Genomic DNA, 21323 nt, shown 5'->3' with positions numbered 1-21323 from the left:
TTAATAATTGCTCTGGGTGTTAAGAGTATTTATATATGACTTAACGCCAGCTGACTGGTATTGTTTTCTCCCTTTCAAGTCAGGTGTCAAAAGCCTTTTTTCCACCTTGGTCCGTTTGCTCTCCCCACCTTTAAATATTATTGTCATGAGTTATCTGAGGGTGTTGGCCTTTTGGTCACCAGATATAATTTAGAAAACTCATGAGGAGGATAGTCTGTTGTATTTACTCAAATTATCTGTGTCTTTCTGTTATTCTTTCTCCTTGATGCTCCAAGATTCCCTCTTTTATAATTTTATGTCTGGAAAACTTCAATTAGGCATTCATTTAAGGTTTGCTAGAAATTAATATATTTTTTAAAAGTTTTCTTCTGTCTAGGGGTGCCTGGGTGGCTTATTGGTTGGGTGTCTGACTCTTGATTTTGGCTTGGTCATTTAACTCAGCCCCGTGTCAGGCTCCCTGCTCAGGGTGGAGTCTGCTTTGAGATTCTTTCCCTCTCCCCTCCCTTTGCCCCTCCCTCTGGCTTGTTCTCTCTAAAATAAATAAATAAGTAAGTAAGTAAATAAATCTCCTAAAAAATAATCAAGTTTTGCAATAATAATGTGTTTATTTTTCCTTCATCCCTGGAGCATAGTTTCGTCAGGTGTGGGATCTGGCTGACCGCTCTTCTCTGCCAGCACCTGAAGAAGGTGTGCCACTTCTGTCCTGTGTCCTGTCCGCATTGGCCCTGGGAGAGGCCCGCCGTCCCTCAAGCTCATGGCTCCTGTTTGGAGTGCGGGGTTTCTCTCCAGTTGGTTCAAGGATATTTTCTTTGTCTTTGATTTTCAGAAGTTAGTTTTGGTGTGTCTGGGTGTGGATTTCTTTGGGTTTATGTCTCTAGTTTTTGCTATATTTGAGAGGTTGTCAGCCATCATTTCTTCCAGTACTGCGTGAGCCCCACTCAGTGTTCCCTCTTTCCTGGGGATTCTGGTGACACAAGCGTTGGCTCTCGTGTTCTCTTCCTGCAGGTCCCCGAGGTTCCACTCATTTTTCATCAGTGTGCCCTCTGTGTGGTGTTGAGATTGGGGACTTCTGTGTCTCTGGCCACAAGCTCCTGACTGATGCCCTCTGTCCTCCCCACATCACACGTGGGGCTAACCAGCCCGTGTAGTTTGTTGCTGTTTTCCAGTTTTGTATTTGGTTGGTTCTTTTATAACTTCTTTTTCTTTGCTGAAATTTTCTCTTGTTTCAGGAGTATTTGTAATTGCTTGTAGAATCACTTTTATGATAGGTTGGCTTACAGTCCTGGTCAGGTCATCCCAAGGTTCCACTTGTTTCGGTGTTGGGATCAGTCAGTGTGCTTTTCTCTTTCAAGTCCTGACTTTCTGGTTCTGGGTGTGACGAGTGAATTTTGATTGTTTTCTGGCCCCTCCACCTGCTGTGTTAGGAGCCTCTGGGTCCTGGTTACAGCAGCCCCCTGGGCAGGTGCAGCACGCAGGCCCGGGCTGCCTCAGAGTGCAGTGCTGGGATGTGTACCTAGTGTGGCTGGGGGGCTCCCTGTCCCCTGTCCCTGTTGGTGCTGCTTTCAGGAGGCAGAAGAGCTTGCTGGCGTCTCTGGAGGACAGAGCATTTCCCAGACTTGGCACTTGTATTGATGGGGTCCCCCGTGCACATGGTCGGGCGGGGGGGTGGGTTGTGTGTGTCTCAGGGTCGGGGGAAGGAGAGTACTTCTGGCAGGGGGCATTGTTGAGCTAATTAGTGGGGCTTCCTCTCCATCCCCCTTGGTCCCCCACGCTGGCCTGCTGTGGTGGGTAGGACTCTGGGTCAGCGTTGGGTGGGAAGGAGCCCCTGGCCAAGGGTCAGGAGACACCAGGTTTGGTCACCTTCTGTCAGGTGGGAGGTTGTGAGGGGCCCCGTTGCCATCTGCTCCTCCAGTCCGAGGGTCCCAGGACGGTTTGCCTTCCTTGGGCAGCCTTGGTTGTCTTGTGACTTACTTCCGAGGTTCATGGGTTTGCTTAGCAGGAGGAGTGGGGAAGGCTGTGTCCGGGCCACCTTGTCCTTGGCTACAGGGCCCTCCCTCATGGCTGCTCTAAGCTTTTGTGTTGTTTTTCAGTTTAATTGGTATTACTGAGATGTTCTTTGGTGTGTACATCTCCTTTTTTATCCTGCTGGGTTTTGTGAAGTCTACAAGTATGGGAAAATCTCGTCTGGTGAGATGCTGTTCCTGTCCCATGTTTTCTCTGCTTCCTTTTTTTTTTTTTTAAATTTTTGTCTATTTATGATAGAGAGAGAGAGAGAGGCAGAGACACAGGCAGAGGGAGAAGCAGGCTCCATGCACCGGGAGGCCGACATGGGATTTGATCCCGGGTCTCCAGGATCATGCCCTGGGCCAAAGGCAGGCGCTAAACCGCTGCGCCACCCAGGGTTCCCATCCTTCTCTGCTTCCTGTATGGGCTTTAGTCACACTTCGTGACACTTGCAGGGTCTGTCACTGATCTTCTCTGCTGTGTGTCCTCTGCTGTACAGGCCAGTGTATGAAATGAAGCTTAGTTACTGGATTTTTCTGTTCCAGAACTTATGCTTGGTCATTTTTCTAACCTGCCAAATTCATTTTTCTTTTCCTTTTTTGTAATTTCCAAATTTTGTTTCTGTCAAAGTGCTTTTGTCTTTTTTTCCTTTCATCGTGTGAAGGGTGGTCAGGGGAGGCCTGTGGCTGATCGCGTCACCACGGGTCCCGAGGGCCTGTTGCTTTATCTGTGTTTCTTTGTAGTTTGACTAGGGAGCGTCTGGGCACGGTTTTCTTCCAGTCGGTTTTGTCTGGTTTTGCGGTGCTTCTTGAGCCTGCAAATAGGTGTCTTTCACCAAATATGGGGGAATTTTGGCCATGACTTATTCAGATGCTTTTGGGCACCAGTCTGTTCTGCAGGAACAGCTGTTAGACTTCTAATGGCCCACTGCTCCCTGAGGCTCTTCCTTCTCTTCAGTCTGTGCCTTCGGGTTGATGGTTTCATGCACATGTATCAGCTTCACTGACCTGCTTCCCCGTCCTCTTTATTCTCCTTCTTGTTCAGTGAGTGTTTTGTTGATACATCATTTTTTTCAGTCCTCAAATTTTGGTTCTTTTTTTTCTTTTTTTTTTTTTTTAATTTCTCTGGTGAGAACTACTACTTTTTTATTTGTTTCAGGAGTGCTTACCTTGACCTCATGGAACCTGGTTATAATCTTTGCTTTAAGTCTGATAATTTTGACATTTGGTCATCTCAGGGTTGGCATCGGTTGATTGATTTTTTTCCCCCAGAGAATTGGTCACATTTTCCTTTTTTTTTTTTTCTTTTTCTTTTTAAAGATCTTATTTATTTATTCATGAGAGACAGAGAGAGAGAGAGAGAGAGGCAGAGACACTGGCAGAGGGAGAAGCAGGATCCATGCAGGGAGCCCGATGTGGAACTCGATCCTGTGACTCCAGGATCACGCCCTGGGCTGAAGGCAGATGTTTAACTGCTGAGCCACCTGGGTGCCTCCCCTACTTTTTTTTTTTTTTTAAAGATTATTTAGAGAGCTAGAGCGTGAGTGAGAGTGCATGGAGGGAGAGCAGAGGGGGAGGGAGAGAGAATCTCAAGCAGACTCCCCACTGAGCAGGGAGTCCAACATGGGGTCTGATCCCATGACCCTGAGATCACGACTTGAGCTGAAACCAAGAGTTGGAAGCTCAATCGACTGAGCCACCCAGACACCTCTTTGCTATTTTTTTATATGTTGAATGATTCTGGATTGTGTCTTGGACATTTTGAATATCACATCGTGGGCTGCTTTCTGGGTCCTGCTAAAGTCTTCCGGTACTGTTGCTATGTTTTGTGGCCGGGTGGTAGTAAACGCCCCATTAGGTTCAGGCCAGGGCACTGTTTTGCCATTTGTGTGCAGTAGTTTCAAGGTCAGTTTGGCTCTTGGGGTCTGTCCTCACACACGTAGCTCAGAGTCGTGTGGGTTCATACAGGGAGTTAGGAGGCCCCTTCCCAGCTCTCCTTTCCCCCTACATTTTGTGGCTCTGCAGAGCCCCTCTTCTCTTCTGACTGGAAGGACAGGGCTTCACGTGGAGTGACCGCCTCCCAGGTTCTCACCGTGCAGCTCTGCGTGCCTGGTGCAGGAGGAGAGGACAGAAACAGTAGGTGCCCTCACCTCTCAGACCTCTGAGGCCCCTCCCCTTATAGCCCTGCCTGCTACACTGTCCCTGTCCCTGCTGTTCTCTAACTGTCCCAGGCTGGAAGGGAAGGGAAAGAGAGCCTGGGATCTCCCCACTCCTGCTTCATGGGCAGGGTCCCTTCCCTGGTCCTCTGGCTGGAAGGGCCCGGTTTCTGTCAGAATTTGTCCGCCTGCTGTATGGTGCTTCGTCGGGCTGCCCTTAGGTCAAAGGCAGGAGGGGAAGTTGGCACAGAACTGGGACCCCATAAATGTTGCTTCTGCAGGCTTTGCCTCTGCTCCCACAGTTGAATGTGCTGCTCACATTGAGAATCCCTGCGTGGCTGGTTTTTGGTTTCGTGCAGAGTTTTGGTCGTGGTCAGTGGGGCGAGGCTGTCCTGGTGCTCCTTCGCCTGGCAGTGCCGCAGGCCTGTCAGCCGGCTTCTGTCACTTGCTGTTTCTGCTGGCTTTGTTCAGGATGGCCTGTCATTTTGCTCATCTGCTTATTTTCATCTGTGCTGAATGGATGAAGTATCTGGAAGACGGTAAGGATCATCAGCAGCCTGAGATGGTGCCTTCCTCTGGAGAATCATGCATTTGCAGACACTGGCCCCAGCCCCCGACCTCCTCACTCCAGTGTGTGGCTCAGGGTGCTCTCAAGGGCTGATGTGCTTCCGGTTCAAGCTTGTTCTCATGGTGCAGCCTTTGGGGTTCCCAGCTGAGAGCGTCTGCAAGGTCACCAGGATTCCTTGCTCCCATTGTCTGAAGACCAAATTTTGCCCTAAGAATTTGGGAGGTGCCAGAAATGCAGCTTACCCTCTTTCTTTTTTTAAGATTTTATTTGAGAGAGAGAGAGAGAGAGACAGCTTGAGCATGCGAGCGAGGGGAGGGCAGAGAGAGAAGCAGGCTTCCACTGAGCAGGGACCCGGATATGGGGTGTGAACCCAGGACCCTGAGGTCATGACGTGAGCTGAAGTCAGATGCTTCTTTGACTGAGCCCCCCGCCCCCCCAGGTGCCCCAGCTCAGCCTCTTTGCACCTGCCCTAGATGGACAGGTCCTCCTGGGACACAGGATGAAACACACCATCTGGGGAGTGTGTCCCAGCAGGAGCTTGGGCTCTGGATTGCAGATTCTCCTGGAACGTGTTCCAGCCTTGCTCTCTTGTCAGTCGGCCCCGCCCTTGAAGGTGTTCATTCTCTGTGGACTGTGTTACGTCCGGTAGTGGAGTGCTCCTGCCCATGCAGGGGCGTAAAGGGACTTACTCTTGTGTTCGGCCACGTTGGGTCACGAGTCTTCCCTTGCCAGGGACGGGGTACTCTGTTTGCACCTCCTTCACACTGGTCCTGCTGGTGGCGCATGCACCGCGGTCCCTGGGGTGTCAGCTGCACGGGCTGTTGCTTCTCTGGGGAGTCTCTGAGGCCTGAGTGAGGCGGGTCTTGCCAGGACTCTGGCTTTAGGGTCTGTGCTCCACTCCTCCCATTGATCACCTTCCCTCCCTAGGGGCCAACCTTGGGAAGTGGTTGTACTCTGGGCCTGGGAGTGGAGGAGGGGGGGAGGAGGGGCCAGGTGAGGGTGATGGGTCGGTTTCCCGCCTTAGCTAGGGCTCCACGGCGTCCCAGGGGTACCCAGTGGTGCTGTGTGCTGGGCCAGCGCCGCTGCCTCTCCACTTCGCGGTGGAGGAGGCTGGGAGGTTTCCTACCCACTCTTGTCTTCACCAGCACCTGGCCGCCTCTGCTCTGGTCTTTGGTTTCCTTCCATTCTGGGACCTCTTTATTCCTGGAGTTTCTCAAAGTTTTAATTAATTCTTTTTTTTTTTTTTTTACTTTAAAAATTTCATTTATTTATTTGGGAGAGAGCAAGCATGAGGGCATGAACAGAGGGAGAGGCAGAGGCAGACTCCCCACTGAGCAGGGAGCCTGACATGGGGCTTGATCCTAGGACCCTGAGATCACACCCTGAGCCAAAGGCAGATGTACAACCACTGAGTGACCTAGGTACCCTACTCTGTTTTCTTTGCGGAGTAAATCTGGATTGTATCTTGAACATTCTGACTCTTACAGTGAGACTCTGGTTCCTGTTAAAATCTAGAGAATTGGGTTTGTTTAAAATTTTTATTTTTGTTTATTTTTTAAAAAGATTCTGTCTGAGAGATAGAGCATGAGTGGGGGGAGAAGGAGAAGCAGGTTCCCCACTGAGCAGGAAGCTCCATCCCCATGGAGCATGTGGGGCTCCATCCCAGGACCTTGGGATCACAACCCAAGCCGAAGGCAGACACTTGACCTATTGAGACCCACAGCTGCCCCGTTTTTGTTTTTTTCTTAAATAGGTATTCATCCCAGTTAGGCAGAGACTGAGTCCCAATGGCCTGCTGTGTGTGGGCCTTAGCTTGGAGCTGGTTTAGTCTTCAAAGCCTCTGGGCCATCTGGCCTGTCCACAGGATACCACCTTGAAACCTGGGCCCCAGTGTCGTTCTCGAGTCATTGCTATGCTGATCAAGCTCCTTGGTGGCACACAGGGGCCACGTGGGTTGTCCAGGACAGTCCACACAGATTTTAGGATTCTGTGTCCAGCACCCCTCCTGCTTTCTGGGGAGGGAGGGGCCCCCAAGGGGCTCTCCTAGAAGGGGTCTGGCTAGAAGACAAGTCTGTGTGTTTCCTATAGCTGAACCTGCCTCAGCAAAACGGGGGGGGGGGGGTGAAAAGAGCCCGCAGGGTGCCCTGTTCCTGCTACTGTGAGGTACGGCTTGGGTACTGGGGCCTTCCGGGTGTGGGGGTCGGCGTTTGTGGGCTCTGCCCAAGTGAGCTGGTTTTCTTTCTTTTCTGTTTGGTGTTTCCAGCTCAGGCTTTGGGTGTGGGCAGAATTCGAAGGCCTCTGGCTCTTTTTATTGCCCGTGTGATGATTTGTGAGGGCTTGTTTCCACGTGTCCACAGTGAGAAGCGGGTAGGTGTCTTCTCGATGGAGACTGTCAAAGCCACCTTTGGAGCCTCTAGTGGTGATTCTCAGCAGCACACATGCTGATGTCTGGGCACCCACATGTGGTGGGAACTGGTCTACACTGGGGCTGGGCACTGCGGGGTTGCTAAAAGGCTTGGGTGATGAGGTGCTGTCCTGCCGGTCACTGGCAGCTGCATGGGCTTTGCTCTCCATAGACCAAGCTAGAGCCTTTTGGGGTCTCGGGCTTCAGTGGGGGCCATAGCGGGGCATTGGCAAGGGCTGCCTTGGCCAGCTGTGGGTGCGGGGACATGGTGTCGGTCCGCGGGATGGAGCCTGGTGCAGTGGGCAGTGACGGCCCAGGTGCTTCCTTGATGCATCTCTCTGACCTGTTGACGGCCTGTGGATGAGAGGGACAGCTAGTGCTTGGGTGAGACTCACAGACTCTAGCTCTGCCCTCAGCACCGTGACTTACGTCCCTGCCTTGGCTGAACCTGCCCCACCCTGGGGACAGCCCAGTAGGAAGTGCAGCAGGCCAATGTGAGGCAGGCCACCCTTGGGGTCTGCTCCCAGTTGCACCCCTTTGCCTGTCTTCTAGACCGTGCACTCTGCCCCCCACGCATCTGCTGCCCATTCCCACTCTCTCCTGCAGTTAGCACCCCCCGACCCTGTCCCTCACACCGCCTGTCACATGCCCCCATGAGGTCCCCACATTACCCGCCAGCTGCCGTGTATGTGCTGTCCCCATGGGCCCATGTCACCGGCACCGCTGTCCCCCAGATCGCACTGTGGTTGCCACTCAGGCCATGTTGGGGCCCTGGCCACAGCTCTGCTGGGTGGCCAAGCCTTGCCCTCTTGCTTAGGGCCCTCCTGCTCAGCAGACACCCTGCCTCCTGCCTTCCTGGTGTTAGGTGGGAGTCCCTACAGCATGCGGCCACTGCGCTTACACCTGCTGCTCGCCCTACCCGCCCTCTGGTTGTCCTTCCGTCTGTCTTTTCTTCCGTTTGTCCTTCTGTCCATCCATCCTCCCGCCCGTCTGTCCTTCCATCCTTCCTTCCATACATCCGTCTGTCCTTCTGTCCATCTGTCTCAGCCCCAGATGTGGGGCTTCCCCCTCACCCCTTGCTCCCACATTCCAGGCTCCTGGTGTTCCTCCACAGTCTGAGGCCTTCACATGCTGCCATCTGTGGGCCCCACGGCCTCGCTCAGGGCGGAGGCCGTGCTGGCCTCTCAGCCCCTCCGTCCCTCGCCTGTCCTCATGCCGCTCTTCCCAAGGCCAGCGCTGCCTCCTGGTTGTGAATCTGTGAACACCTTTCCATCTTTCCTGTGTGTCATCTCACAGATCATGCCTGCCTGGAATGTTCTCTCCGAGCCCACATTCTGTTGCAGCCCCTTCCCTGACCACCTCCCTGTGTCAGTGTTTGGCTCCTGGCCAGCCTACCCCAAGCTGTCTGACCAGCTTTTCTTCCCTCTCTGTGTGCTCCCCTGGGTGAGAGCGTCTACCTGTGGCTGCGTTATTTAATGCAGTAGGTTCCGGGCTCCATCCGCTGCCAGCCCCTTTCTCCTGCACTTTGATCTCTGTCTTTTGCTGCCTTCTTTGAGATCTCTGCTAGGGTCCCGCAGGCACCTCAGAGACGTCATACCCAGGAGAGAGCATCCCTCTGCCCTGACTGTCCCCTGTGCTTCTGGTTCCTGACAGTAGACGGTACCAGTCTGAGTCTCATCGGCACAGTGGGAAATCTGTCTGTCTTGGTCACACCTAGACCCTGATGCCTGCACCCTTTTCCAGGGCTGCCTGTTCATGGCTGGGCTCTGACATCACTAGGCCCACTGACTGCAGTGGGGCTCTATTGATAGTGATCCTGTCTTCATACTTCCCTGACCCCCTCCCCCCCAGGGCTGTCACATGCGCTCCTACAGGCTGGCCTCAGGCCCCGAGGGACCCCACTGATGCCCCAGGTCCCTCCTGGGGCAGGCAGGTGGTCAGTACTTAGTTGATTGCCCGTTGGGCTAGCGAAGATGTGGCCTGTGCCCCGGGCTGCAGCTGCAGTTCCCAGCTGCAGTTTTCCAGATTCCTCTCGTCAGGGTTGTTCCCTTGTGTGTCCCTATCCTCTCCCTTCCTGCTCCATTGGCCACTGAGAGCCTGGCTGCTTCCTTCCCCAGGAAGCCTCTCTGTCCTCCCTGCCCCGCGGTGCTGGCTCGGTGGCTCATCAGCACCCCAGCACCCTGTCCCCATCTGGGTGGTGCCCAGCGTGTTGTCTGCAGGTCATTCACTTCTTGGTTGTCTTGAGGGTTTCCCCTGAGCAGTGGCTCTACCTCATTTGACTCCCTTCGTTTCTGTGTGGTTTAGGCCCATAGGAGGTGCTCAGTAAATAACTAAACAAGTGAATAATTCTGACAAATTGTTCTTTTGGTTTGTAGACGAAAGGAAGAGTAAGTTACTGGTAACATTCAACGTGTTTACAAAATTGTCTTCTTGTAAATAGTTGTTGACCTGAATAAAACTGATTGTAGATTTCAGAACTTGGGTGAGAGGCCCCAGCAGGAGTTGACCCCACGGAAGCAGGTTGTTAGCTGGCCCTGCTCCCCAGTGAGGGTGGGGCAGGCGCTGGAGGGGTGCAGGTAGGAGGCTGGTGCCCTGGTGGGGGGGATGGGCAGGGATACTGGCAGCAGGAGGCCTTTGTCAAAGTCCAGGCGTTTACCTGGAACCGATGTGTCATTTCCCTGTAGCTCACGGGATCCTGGATCTGCAGTTTATGTGACTTGGTTATGTGATTCCTATGTTCATATTCATATGTAATTGAAAAGTGGTTTGTTCGAATCAATTTATATTATTTTTGAAGCTCCCACTAAGTGGGCCACACACGGAAGACCTTTCTACCCAGGGGGCTGTGAAAGGGAAGGCTCTGTGGAGCCGTGGTTGGTGCTCTCTCCAGCTTTGCCAGGCGTCTGTGTTGAGCTAGAGTGTTTCTACACTTGTACCCCTGGACTCCCGTCCTTCCTAGGGCCAGCCCTCCACTGGGCTGTGTCCTGTCTCCTCTCAGAGCTGTGACTCTGGGGGGCCTTTCTGTGCTGAGTCCGTAGGCCTCTACACTCCTAGAGGGGAGCTCATCAGTTACCTAAGTGAGAGGTGAGGGGCTGGGGCTAGGGGGACTGTGCCATGGTGATGGTTGTCATTCTCTGGGTATATTTCAAAGGGAAAGTCAGTTGGAGTTGCCAGGGGTTTGGCAGGAAGAGAACTGGATGACCGTGAAGCTTTTGGTTGGAGCAGCTGACCTTGAGATGGAGCCCGGGGTGGGGGGAGGTAGAGTTCACTCACAGGCAGATTAGGCTCCATGGCCAGCAGCCTTCACATGCCCCTCCCACGGAGGCAGAGAGATGGAGGAGCCTGGGGGTTGTCCTGAGCAGTGTCAGCTGGCCCACTGCCCTCCTGCCCGGGTCAGCCATGCACCTTTCCTGACAACCTACTCAGATCGTGGGCTCCCTGGCTCGGTGTCCTCCCCCCGACTTCCATCCTGCTTGGGACCAGCGTTGAGTCCTCCACGTGTGTCCTCCTGGGACGGCTCCTGTCCCTCCCTTAGCCTCCCACTCACATGTCACCATCACCTACCAAGAAAGCAGAAATCTCTTCCCACCATGTTTTGCACTGGGACTCCCTTCTTTTATTACAGGTATGATCTGTTTCAGAACTTGGGATGATAACAGAATAGGATGGTCTCTGACAGGATCTGTTCCTCCCTGAGCAGGTTGCTGGTTTGTCCCTGAGGCGAGCATATGTCCCTCCAGCCTTGCAGACCTGGCCCTGGCCCTGTGTGCCTACAGGGCTGCTGTGGGGGCTCTAAGGCTCTGTGAACCAGAACTGAACCACGGTGCTTGAAAACAAAAGGGCAGCAGAAATGTTAGTTACTGTCAGAAATAATGGGCGGAGACATGGAGCAGCCCCAGACCCACAATGAAGTGATTCAGGGCTCTGAGTATAGTGCCCATGACAAGGAAGAGGGCGAGGGGCAGGGAACAGGGTAGAGGGTACGGTTGGAGGTCACTGGTAAGGTCGCCCCTTCTTCCAGGATGGTGCAGGGAGAGGGCGTGCTGGCATGGGGGTTTCCTTCACCAGCCTTCCTGGAGAGACTAGGCTTGTGTGAAGCCTTCTGCAGGTTGGGATGGTTCCAGAACTCAACCATGGTGGAGGTCCAGGGCTGGAGAGTCAGAGGTATGTGGGCTTCCCTGGAGAGGTCATCCTGACTCTGTAACTTCATGTTTCCCAGTCTCCTTGAGTACAGAGTGTCCCCCACTTTTGGGGGGACTGTTGTTGACATCTTGCAGAGCAAGCGTGAGGGACGCCATTGGGGAGGCCATTCCAGACATTTGGAAAGTGAGTGTCCCCAGCTGTACACGGGTGGCTGGTGTTTTTGTGTGGGAAGTGGTCTAGATACTGAGTCAGGTGGGTTCACAGTTGGTCTCTGCTGCTTGTGACCTTGGGCACATGGTGTACTCTCTCTGCCTCCATTTCCCCATGTGTAACGCAGGGACAGAAGTCTCCATTTGATGGAATCGTGGTGATGTTTAATTGACACAGCTCATGTGGCACCGATGTGCCTGCTCCAAAGTCAGGTGAAGGCCTGGTACTGCTGTTTGGAGTTTGTCATGATGCCCGCAGCCCAGCCTTCCCCTCTGTAAAAACCATGGTGATTGGCCTCGCTCTCCTCTCCCGTTGGATGTCAGAAAACAGATGCACCTGATACCCTCCCCAGGACTGACATGGGGTGTGCTGCATACCGTCCCATAGGGACCAGGTGCCGGGTGGTCCTGTGTGCTGCATGCAGCCCCCGAGCGTGAGCAGGTGCCATGCCGCCAAGCCCCAACTGCCCCCCAGGGCTCCCACACCTGCTTCTCACTACTCTATGTCAGGAGAGTTGCTCCTCCTGGGTGTGGTGGTGTGGTTGCTAAGGGGTGTGCACTACCCACACCGCCCAGGTGGGGTTAGCCGCCTGTTTGCAGGTGGAGAAGGTGTGTGGGATGGTGCCGTTTGTAGTGGGATCTTTTTATGTTGTTAGTCACCCATCGTGATGAATGGCAACTCTGTCCTTTGTTAGCATTTTGAACATAACGTGTCATGCTCATGTGGTAATCTCTTCCTTGGCTTAGATAACATCCCCGAGGACCTCAGGGACCCCTTTTACATTGACCAGTATGAGCAAGAGCACATCAAACCGCCTGTCATCAAGCTCCTGCTGTCCAGCGAGCTTTACTGCCGTGTTTGCAGCCTCATCCTGAAGGGGGACCAGGTGGCCGCCTTACAGGGACACCAGTCTGTCATCCAAGCCCTGTCCCGGAAAGGGATTTACGTGATGGAGAGCGATGACACCCCTGTGACGGATCCCGACCTCAGCCACGCGCCCATAAAGATGGTGAGCATCCTGTGTGCTCGTAGGGGCAGGGGCTGCCTCTCCCCAGCAGTGACTGCTTCTGGTGCCACGGCACCTGCTCGGCGCTCCAGCCTGTCATGCTGCCAGCTGTCCCTCTGCAGCTCAGCTGCACGCCTGTGGTGAAGTCAGCCTCAAAACTTGCGCAGATGGCACAAGCCTGAGTGTCCCACAGGATGGCCAAGGTTTGCGCCTGTGCAGTGACATCCTGAGCTGTGCATCTCTTTTAGTGCTGTGATTTTGGAGAAAGGGGAAGGAGTCACTTCCTCTCAGCTCTCTTCCTCCCTAGGAGTGCTCTGGACGCCAGGGTTACATTGAAGCATGTTAATGAAAACATTTGGAGGCACATTTTTTGCAGATGTTTTGGTAAACAGTTGTTGAGCCTAGCCTGTCAGTTTGTTTCATGTGTGTCATGTTTTTGTGTCCAGATAAAGAAGTAAATGTACCTCTTTCTCTCCTTCCCCATTTTTTCTTTGGAAGCTGCACCGCCGATGTGACTTTTCCAGACTCCTCTGGGTCAGCGATTTTTGGTGCCTCCCATGTTGTGGGTTTGGCCGTTCATTGGCGTTTTGCATTCTTTTGAGTTCTGGGAAGAAATGGTGCAAAGGTGTGGTGTAATTTTAGCATGCAGAGCTCCTGACTGGTACCCAGGGACCTGTTCGTGGTCATGCAGCCTCGGGCACATCTCTTCCCCTTGTGCCTTTTCCCTTAGGCATAAGTAGAGATGCCACCCTTGGGGCTCTTTGGGTTGCTGTGGAGATGAGAAAGGCTCAGAGCCCTCCACGCTACAGGGTGCTGAGCTGGCTGGACCCTGGGGATGGGTAACATGCAGATAATGACCTCGAAACAACAGAATTGGGTCAGAGTTTGTGAGCAGGGTCTCTGTGTTGAACCTCATAGGAGAGGTGGGTTTGGGCCACCCTCACTGTTGCCTCTGCTCCCAGAGTGCCCACATGGCGATGGTGGATGCCCTCATGATGGCCTACACCGTGGAGATGATCAGCATCGAGAAGGTAGTGGCCAGCGTCAAGCGCTTCTCAACATTCAGTGCCTCGAAAGAGCTTCCATACGACCTCGAGGATGCCATGGTGTTCTGGGTCAACAAGGTGAGTGCTGGGAGCCATGGCCAGAATGGAACAAGGGACACGGGTTGTCTCCTAGAGCAGTGTGAATGGGCTGGGTGCTCCTTGGGGGCCAGGTGCTCTCCCCGCCAGAGGAGGGGAAGCACCCTCCTCGGGTGTCATGCTGAGAACCAGGCCCTAGCAGGGGCCACAGAAGCAATAAATCAATGTGCTGTGTCCAGCAGTGTGTCTACTACAGTGCAAACAGAACACACAGGTGTGCTCCTGAACGTGAAAAGGAAGGGTGTGAGCGGGGTATGATGAGTAGTGCATGTTTATGGTTTGAATTATTACATTCTGTTTATTTTTATCTCAGCACTTATGTGCATTCAAGGAGTGCTTGATTCTATAAGGTATTTCGATGATTAAAAGTGGTATTTTGGGATCCCTGGGTGGTGCAGCGGTTTGGCGCCTGCCTTTGGCCCAGGGCACTATCCTGGAGACCCGGGATCGAATCCCACGTCGGGCTCCCGGTGCATGGAGCCTGCTTCTCCCTCTGCCTGTGTCTCTGCTTCTCTCTCTCTCTCTCTCTCTCTCTCTGTGACTATCATAAATAAATAAAAATTAAAAAAAAAGATAAATACTTTAAAAAAAAAAAAAGTATTTTTCTGGGCAGCCCAAGTGGCTTAGCGGTTTAGTGCCGCCTTCAGCCCAGGGTATGATCCGGGAGACACAGGATCGAGTCCCACACTGGGTTCCCTGCATGGAGCCTGCTTCTCCCTCTGCCTGTGTCTCTGCCCCCCCCCCCCCCATGAATAAATAAATCTTAAAAAAAAAAAAAGTGGTATTTTTCTAAGTGCTGTTTTCTCCTTTTATGTTTAGAAGCTTACAGTGTAATCTTTTATACAACGTATAGAAAGAGTATTTTTAGTGGCATATGATCATTTGTAGCATTACCTTACCCAGACTTTTTGGTTGTTAAGCATCCTTATTTACAGAAAGGTGTGCACTGAGGGACCCTTGGCTAATAAAGCAGAGGAAATAGAAGAAGAGGAGGAAATAGAACTTCCCTGTGAAGTTGTTTGAGTATGCCACAAATTTTAAATGGTTTCATTATATAGTTTATGCATGTATTCTCTATTATGTAAGGGTTTAATAAGAGGCAGGATAAAAATTGGTGACTGTGGAATTGGTCAAGGAGCATGACAAAGCCAGGCCGTGGTGTGTGGCCCCCTTAAAAGGGCCTCCTTCATTGTTGTGAGGAGGGAGGCCTTATGTCAAAGCCGTGTTGTGACTTCTAACCAAGATGCCCTATTGTTCACTTGGTTTTCTACCCAGATGTGGGAAGACAAATAAATGGGGAATCAAATAAATGGGCAGACGACCTTAAATCTCTGCTCAGTGAGGTACAGGGCTTATTCAGTGTTCACTGGAACCTCTGGGTCCTAGTGTGGACTTGGAAGCTGACCATTGGCCAGAAGGTCACCTCTTGGCGGTGGGCACAAGTCTGACTTGTCCTCTGGCTTTGTGTAATCCTGTGCATGTGGGAAGCATCCACAAGACCTTGGTTAAAAAATGATGTCAGGACTGGTACATGTGTCCATAGAAAACTGAATCTTATTTTTATTTATTTTTTTTTTAGAGAAGGAGAGTGGTGGGGAGGGACAGAGGGAGAGGGAGAGACTCTTAAGCAGGCTCTGTGCTGAGCATGAAATCCGACTTGAGGCTGGATCTCACAATCCTGAGATCATGACCTGAGGCAAAATCAAGAGTCAGATGCTTAACCACTGAGCCACCCAGGTGCTTCTTGGGCGATATTTCTGTAAGTCCCAAAATGAACCTCCTATGGTCAAGAGTTCAAGTGTCGTTGGTGTTTTGTCATTGACATACAGTGCTGTGTTAGTGTCAGATGTACAACATAGTGATTGGACGAGTCTGTACATCATGCTGTGGTTGCCACAAGGTGTGGCTAGCATCTGTTCCACACAGCCTCCATAGGGTATCCCGCCCATAACACAATTAGGTGTTTCCAGGTGCCAGCTGTAAGTTGAGACTTGGCTTTGGCGCTATGGGGAAGGGTAGCTGAGGCCCGGGTGTGCTGGCTCCATAGGTGGCCATGAGCATATTCCTCCCATGCATGACTGGGGCAGTGATTGCCATGTAGCTGAGGGTCAATTTTAAAGGCTTTAGACTGGTTTTTGCCAAATTTCTGACCATAATGATTGTACTGTTTTTTTTCATACTGTGAGTCCGTGGAGGTGTCTTATTCCATGATTTCCCATAGATTGGATATTACAAAAAAAAAAAAAAAACCTTGCCATTTTTGGGGCAGCCCGAGTGGCTCAGTGGTTTAGTGCCGCCTTCAGCCCAAGGCCTGATCCTGGAGACCTGGGATCGAGTCCCATGTCGGGCACCCTGCATGGACCCTGCTTCTCCCTCTGCCTGTGTCTCTGTCTCTCTGTCATCAATCAATAAATAAAATCTTAAAAAAAAAAATCTTGCCATTTTTAAAGGTGAAAAATAGTGCTTTTTCTTTTATTTTTTCATTCACTGGTAAAATCAATGTTTAAAAAATAGAGTATATGCTTGGCTATTTGTCCTTCTTTTTGGTAAATTGCGTTTGTTATCTTTGGCCATATTTCTTTGGAAGCAGGGTATATTCCTTTTCTCCTCTGCTTCATCAAGTTTCTTGTATATTAAGGGTGTTCTCCATATGCCATATTTTTATATATAACTTTCCAGCTTCTTGCTGCCTGTGTTTGCTTGTGGACTTGGCTGATACACAGAACATGATCTTCACGTGGTTCAACAGCATCACTTTTATCTACTCACATGTGTTTTCTGGTATTAATCTCTGTATTTTAAAGAAATGCACTCTTACTGATGCTGTATCCGCCTGTGGTAGGCATTGCCTCTGGATTTACTATTAGCACATGTGACCCTCCCCTTGGGTCCTTGTGGGCCAGCTGTGGTCACATGGCCTGCGATGATTGGATCTGTACTCAGATGTGACATTACCACAACTAAGAATGACATTTTCACAGCTCATGACCCTTTTCTTGTGCCACACTCTGGTTTTCCTGGAGTTAATACTTGATTATTTTTCATGATCATTTTTTGTCCTTGCCCAAGAGTTACATTTTTATTCAGTGTTTTCCATGTTTTGCTATTTCCTTAGCATTTCCATATGAATGTAAATTTCTTACATTGATAGATTTTCCCTAGTGTGTTCTCTGATGATGACTGAGTGGTGGGCTCTGGCCGAGGGCTCCCCCCACACATACTACTTTCACGTGGTTTCTCTCCAGTGTGGATTTGCAGGTGTCAGATAAGGGGTGCACTCACTCAGAAGGTTTCTGGCACTTGCTGCATGTAGGGCTCCTCTGATGCAGGGCTAGATGCGCCCCCATGCTCTGTGCACTTGAGAGTGTTTCCCTGACCTATGATGAGATGTGAGTTCCACAAAGCCTTTCCTACATGGACTGTGGCTCTGGGCCTCTGTAATGTGGGTCCTCTGATGCCAGACAGCTTAGAGCTGGGCCTGAAAGCCTTTCCACCTTTATTTTGCCAGGTGGGTTTTCTTGCCACTGAAAACTGCTACGTGTTTAATAAGGTTCGGGCTTTTGAGATTTCACATATGGTGAGTTTTCTCTCCAGCATCAATCTTTGAATCTTCTTTGCTGTGGTTATAGATAGTGTTCCCAAGGTTCCTGCTGTGGGAGTACACTTGAGTACACCTTGAAGCTTTTCTCACTGCCGAGCTGGCCTATTTCCACTTGGGAAGGTATTTCTGTGGGTTTGCTTCCTTTTCATGTTTGACTCTGTGTCTGGGTACTGTCACCCCCTTCAGCCTAGAGTCACAGGCGTGTCAGGCAACCTGAGTTTTTTTCTGTTTCGCATCACTTCCAGGGACTGTCCTGCCCCGCCTGGGGTGGCTAGGTGGTGGCTATGTAGGCTCTTGCATACCTGTCCTCTGGCACTTGCCTCACAACCATTTGGAGACCCTTTGGTGTCCATGCTGGGCCAGTGCACTTGGCTCCTTCTCAGCCTGTGCCTCTGCTGGGAGCACGTCTGGACATGGAACCATGCTTAGAGGCTGCAGCTTTCCCAGCGTTTCCTAGCTTCTGAACAAGCCTCTTTCTCTCCCCGTGGGTGCTCAGGCACTCTGCCTTCCCTAGGATTGGGGATTCCCCACCGTGCTTTTCTCCAGATTCCCTGCTCTGTGTGTGTGGCTGAGCTGTCCTCTATCCCCACAGTTCTGGAGGTTTACCATGACCATATCTTGCCGTGGCTTTTAAAATTTTTCTTGATGCCCAGCCAGTTGCCTTAGTCTTTGACAAACAAAACCCAGTTTCACTGCTGTATGATTTGCATGCGATAAATAGGCCCATTTCTTTGAGTTTTGACAAGTGGCTATCTGTTTAACATTCACAATCAAGGTAACATTTCCATCACCCTCAAAAAGTTCCTTTGTGTCCCTTTGCAGTTAATCCTTAAGCCTGGGTTACTACTGATGTGCTTTCTTTACTGGGAATTAGTTTTATCTCTTTTAGGTTTTGATAGAAATGGATCATGTGTATGTTACTCATTTTGTGTCTGGGTTTCTTTCACAAAAGAAGTGAAAATGAAACAAAATGAAAACGAAAAGTGGAACAAAATGATTCCAAAATATTTTAAGATTTTATTTATTCATGAGAGACACAGAGAGGCAGAGACACTGGCAGAGGGAGAAGCAGGCTCCCTGTGGGGAGTCCAATGTGGGACTCGATCCCAGGACCCTGGATCACGACCTGAGCCGAAGGCAGATGCTTAACCACTGAGCCACCCAGGCGCCCCAATAATTCTGAAATTGCACCTGTCAGTGGTTTTCTTTTCATCCTCTGGAGTATTCCATTGTATGAACAGAGCAGTTTCCCTGTTCCCCGATGGTGGACGCTATGGTTGTTTCCACAGTTGTCTCTTGTGAATAAAGCTGCAAGAAACATTTGTGTACAGGTCTCACAGGCAGATGTGTTTTCATTCTTCGAGTAGCATACTTAGGAGTAGAATTGCCAGGTCAGCGATAAGGACATAGTGAACATTAGAAGAAACTGCCAAAGTATTTTGCAAAGTGATGATGCCATTTGAAGCTCCTACTGCTAAGGGAGTCCCATTTGCTCCAGACCATTGGCAGTGCTTGGCATAGTCCGTCTTTCAGTGGGAGCTGTTGGAGTGGATGTGTAAAGCTATCTTGCGTGGTTTTCATTTGCATTTCCCTAACAACTGAAGACATTTGTTATATATTCTTTGGTTAGGTGCATGTTCAAATGTTTTGCCCAATTTTAGGTTTTGTATCTATGCACCAGTTTTGGTAACTTGTGACTTTCAAGGAATTCCTCAATTTTATTTAAATGGTTGAACTAAATTATTATCCTTTAAATGTGTGTATGTCTGTAGTGATGTCTCCTGTTTCTGGCTCTGGGTAATTTCTGTTACTTTTTTTCTTTCCTTAGTTTGGTTTGGTTTGTCAATCTTCTAAAAACCTGCTTTAGATTTTTACTGATTTCTTCTATTTTGGGTTTAACTTCTCTTACTTTAAATTAATTTTTCTATTTATTTTGAATTCAGTTTGCTTTCCTTTCTAGTTTAAGGTAGAAGGTGAGTTCTTTCAAACCTTTGTTCATTTCAGGCTGGTAGCTCCTTTCTGAGCAGGTGCCTGCCCTGTTCGTGTGCTGTGGTGTTGGTCCTCATCACCCATTTTCAGTTTCACCTGAAGGGTCCCACTTTCTCTGTGGGTTACCGAGAAAAGTGTGGTTTGGTTTCCACCCATCTGGGGAAGGTGATTCTAGATTTGAGTACTTTGCTTTCAAATTTGTTGTGCTCAGATAGTATAGTCTGTGATTTTGGTCCCAAATCTATTGAGATTTGTTTTATGGCCCACCGTGTGGTTTTGTAGAATGTTTCGTGGGCTCTTGAACATGGTGCTCTGCGTGTGGGCACAAACTGGCTGTGGGTGCTGTTCATGGCCCTGGCCCATGGCCACTGTGACAGGACTTGAGGTCTGCACTGTCTGTTATTGGTTTTACTCTGCTGTGTTGGTGTTTGTAGTCTGCTGGTATGTTTGCATCTTGGAGGCTTTCTGTATCATCTTGGTGGATCAATCCTTTGGTCATCACGAAATGTCTATCTCTCTCACAGGCAATGGTCTTGTCCCTAGGTCCACCTTGTTTCCTCTAGTGTGGCTACTCCAGCTTTCTAAACACTGGTGCCCATGTGATGTATCCTTTCCCTTCCTCATAGTTTTATTTTTTTACTCTCATCTATCTTTCCTTTTCCTTTTCCTTTTCCTTCTTTTTTCAGTAATCTCTCCACCCAACTTGGGGCTTGAACACACAATCCTGAGATCAAGAGTTGTAGGTTCTACCAGGTTCCTCTTTCTTGAGCCTTACTTTTAATTAAAAGTAAGAGAAGTTAAACCCAAAATAGAAGAAAGAAATCAGTAAAAATCTAAAGCAGGTTTTTAGAAGATTGACAATCTAAACCAAACCAAGGAAAGAAAAAAAGTAACAGGAATAACCCAGAGCCAGAAACAGGAAACATTACTACAGACATACACACATTTATCTTTTTATGTATAAAAAGATAAAATCTTTTTTATCTTAAAAAAGAATAAAATGAGAGTCTGCCTTATTTTTGAAATGTTTAGACCAATTACATCTAATGTGATTATTGAGAAATCCAGGTTTGATATCTTATCTGCTTTCTATTTATCTCATTTTTTTCCTTTTCTTTCTTCTTTTATGGCTTCTTTTGGGCTGGTTATTTCTGACTTTTTTTTTTTTTAAGATTTTATTTATTTCATGAGACACACACACACACACACACACACACACAGGCAGAGACACAAGTAGAGGGAAAAGCAGGTTCCCTGCAGGGAGCCTGATGAGGAATTCAATCCCGGGCCTCCAGGATCACGCCCTGGGCTGAAGGTGGTACTAAACTGCTGAGCCACCTGGGCTGCCCTGGACTGGGTATTTCTTAGTACTCTGTTTTATACAGTAGTTTTTGGGAGCTGGTTAAGAGTTTACAATATGTGTCTTTAGTTCTTTATAGTTTACTTTAGATACAGTGATAACCATTTCACAAATGATGTCATTTCCCTTCCTGGCCTCCATGATGCTGTTGTCATTTACTTTACTTTTATCTCACATATACTAGTTTTGCTTTCAACAGTTAGATTCTTCTATTTTTTCATTATTATTATTATTTTTAATTTATTTTTTTATTTGAGGGAGAGAGTATGTGTGAACAAGGCAGGGAGGGGCAGAGAGAGAGGGAGAGAATCCCAAGCAGACTCCTTGCCACTACCCTGAGATCATAACCTGAGCTGAAATCAAGAGTTGGACACTTAATTGACTGAGCCACCCAGGGGCCTCCAGATATCTTCTAATATAATTGAAAATAGGGACTGTTTATCCACAGACTTTCCATTTTTTTTTTTTTAATTTTTATTTATTTATGATAGTCACAGAGAGAGAGAGAGAGGCAGAGACATAGGCAGAGGGAGAAGCAGGCTCCACCGGGAGCCTGATGTGGGATTCGATCCCGGGTCTCCAGGATCACGCCCTGGGCCAAAGGCAGGCGCCAAACCGCTGCGCCACCCAGGGATCCCCAGACTTTCCATTTTTATTGCTCATTCCTTTGTGTAGATAAAGAGCTCTCAAACTTTTGGTCTCAGGTCCCCTTTACACTCTTTCTGTCAAGATTTTATTCAT

At 49.8% G+C, this 21323-nt stretch overlaps 1 protein-coding gene across 5 annotated transcripts in view; it reads left to right on the top strand.

Moving 5' to 3' along the window:
• CAMSAP1 (calmodulin regulated spectrin associated protein 1) overlaps nucleotides 1-21323 on the top strand; it is a 63688-nt gene that overhangs the window by 9707 nt on the left and 32658 nt on the right. For 3 of the 5 annotated variants that reach the window (XM_072778632.1, XM_072778631.1, XM_072778633.1), the window contains 2 exons: nucleotides 12231-12493; nucleotides 13453-13614. The exons of the other annotated variants lie outside the window; for them this stretch is intronic. In XM_072778632.1, coding sequence (XP_072634733.1) covers nucleotides 12231-12493; nucleotides 13453-13614 — 425 coding nt within the window. The remainder of the gene's footprint in view (nucleotides 1-12230; nucleotides 12494-13452; nucleotides 13615-21323) is intronic. 5 annotated transcript variants of the gene reach the window in all.

The sequence above is a fragment of the Canis lupus genome, chromosome 16 (assembly GCF_048164855.1).
Source record: "Canis lupus baileyi chromosome 16, mCanLup2.hap1, whole genome shotgun sequence".
NCBI lineage: Eukaryota > Metazoa > Chordata > Mammalia > Carnivora > Canidae > Canis > Canis lupus.
The sequence above is the reverse complement of the archived record's forward strand: the minus strand, read 5'-3'. Positions and strand labels throughout refer to the sequence as shown.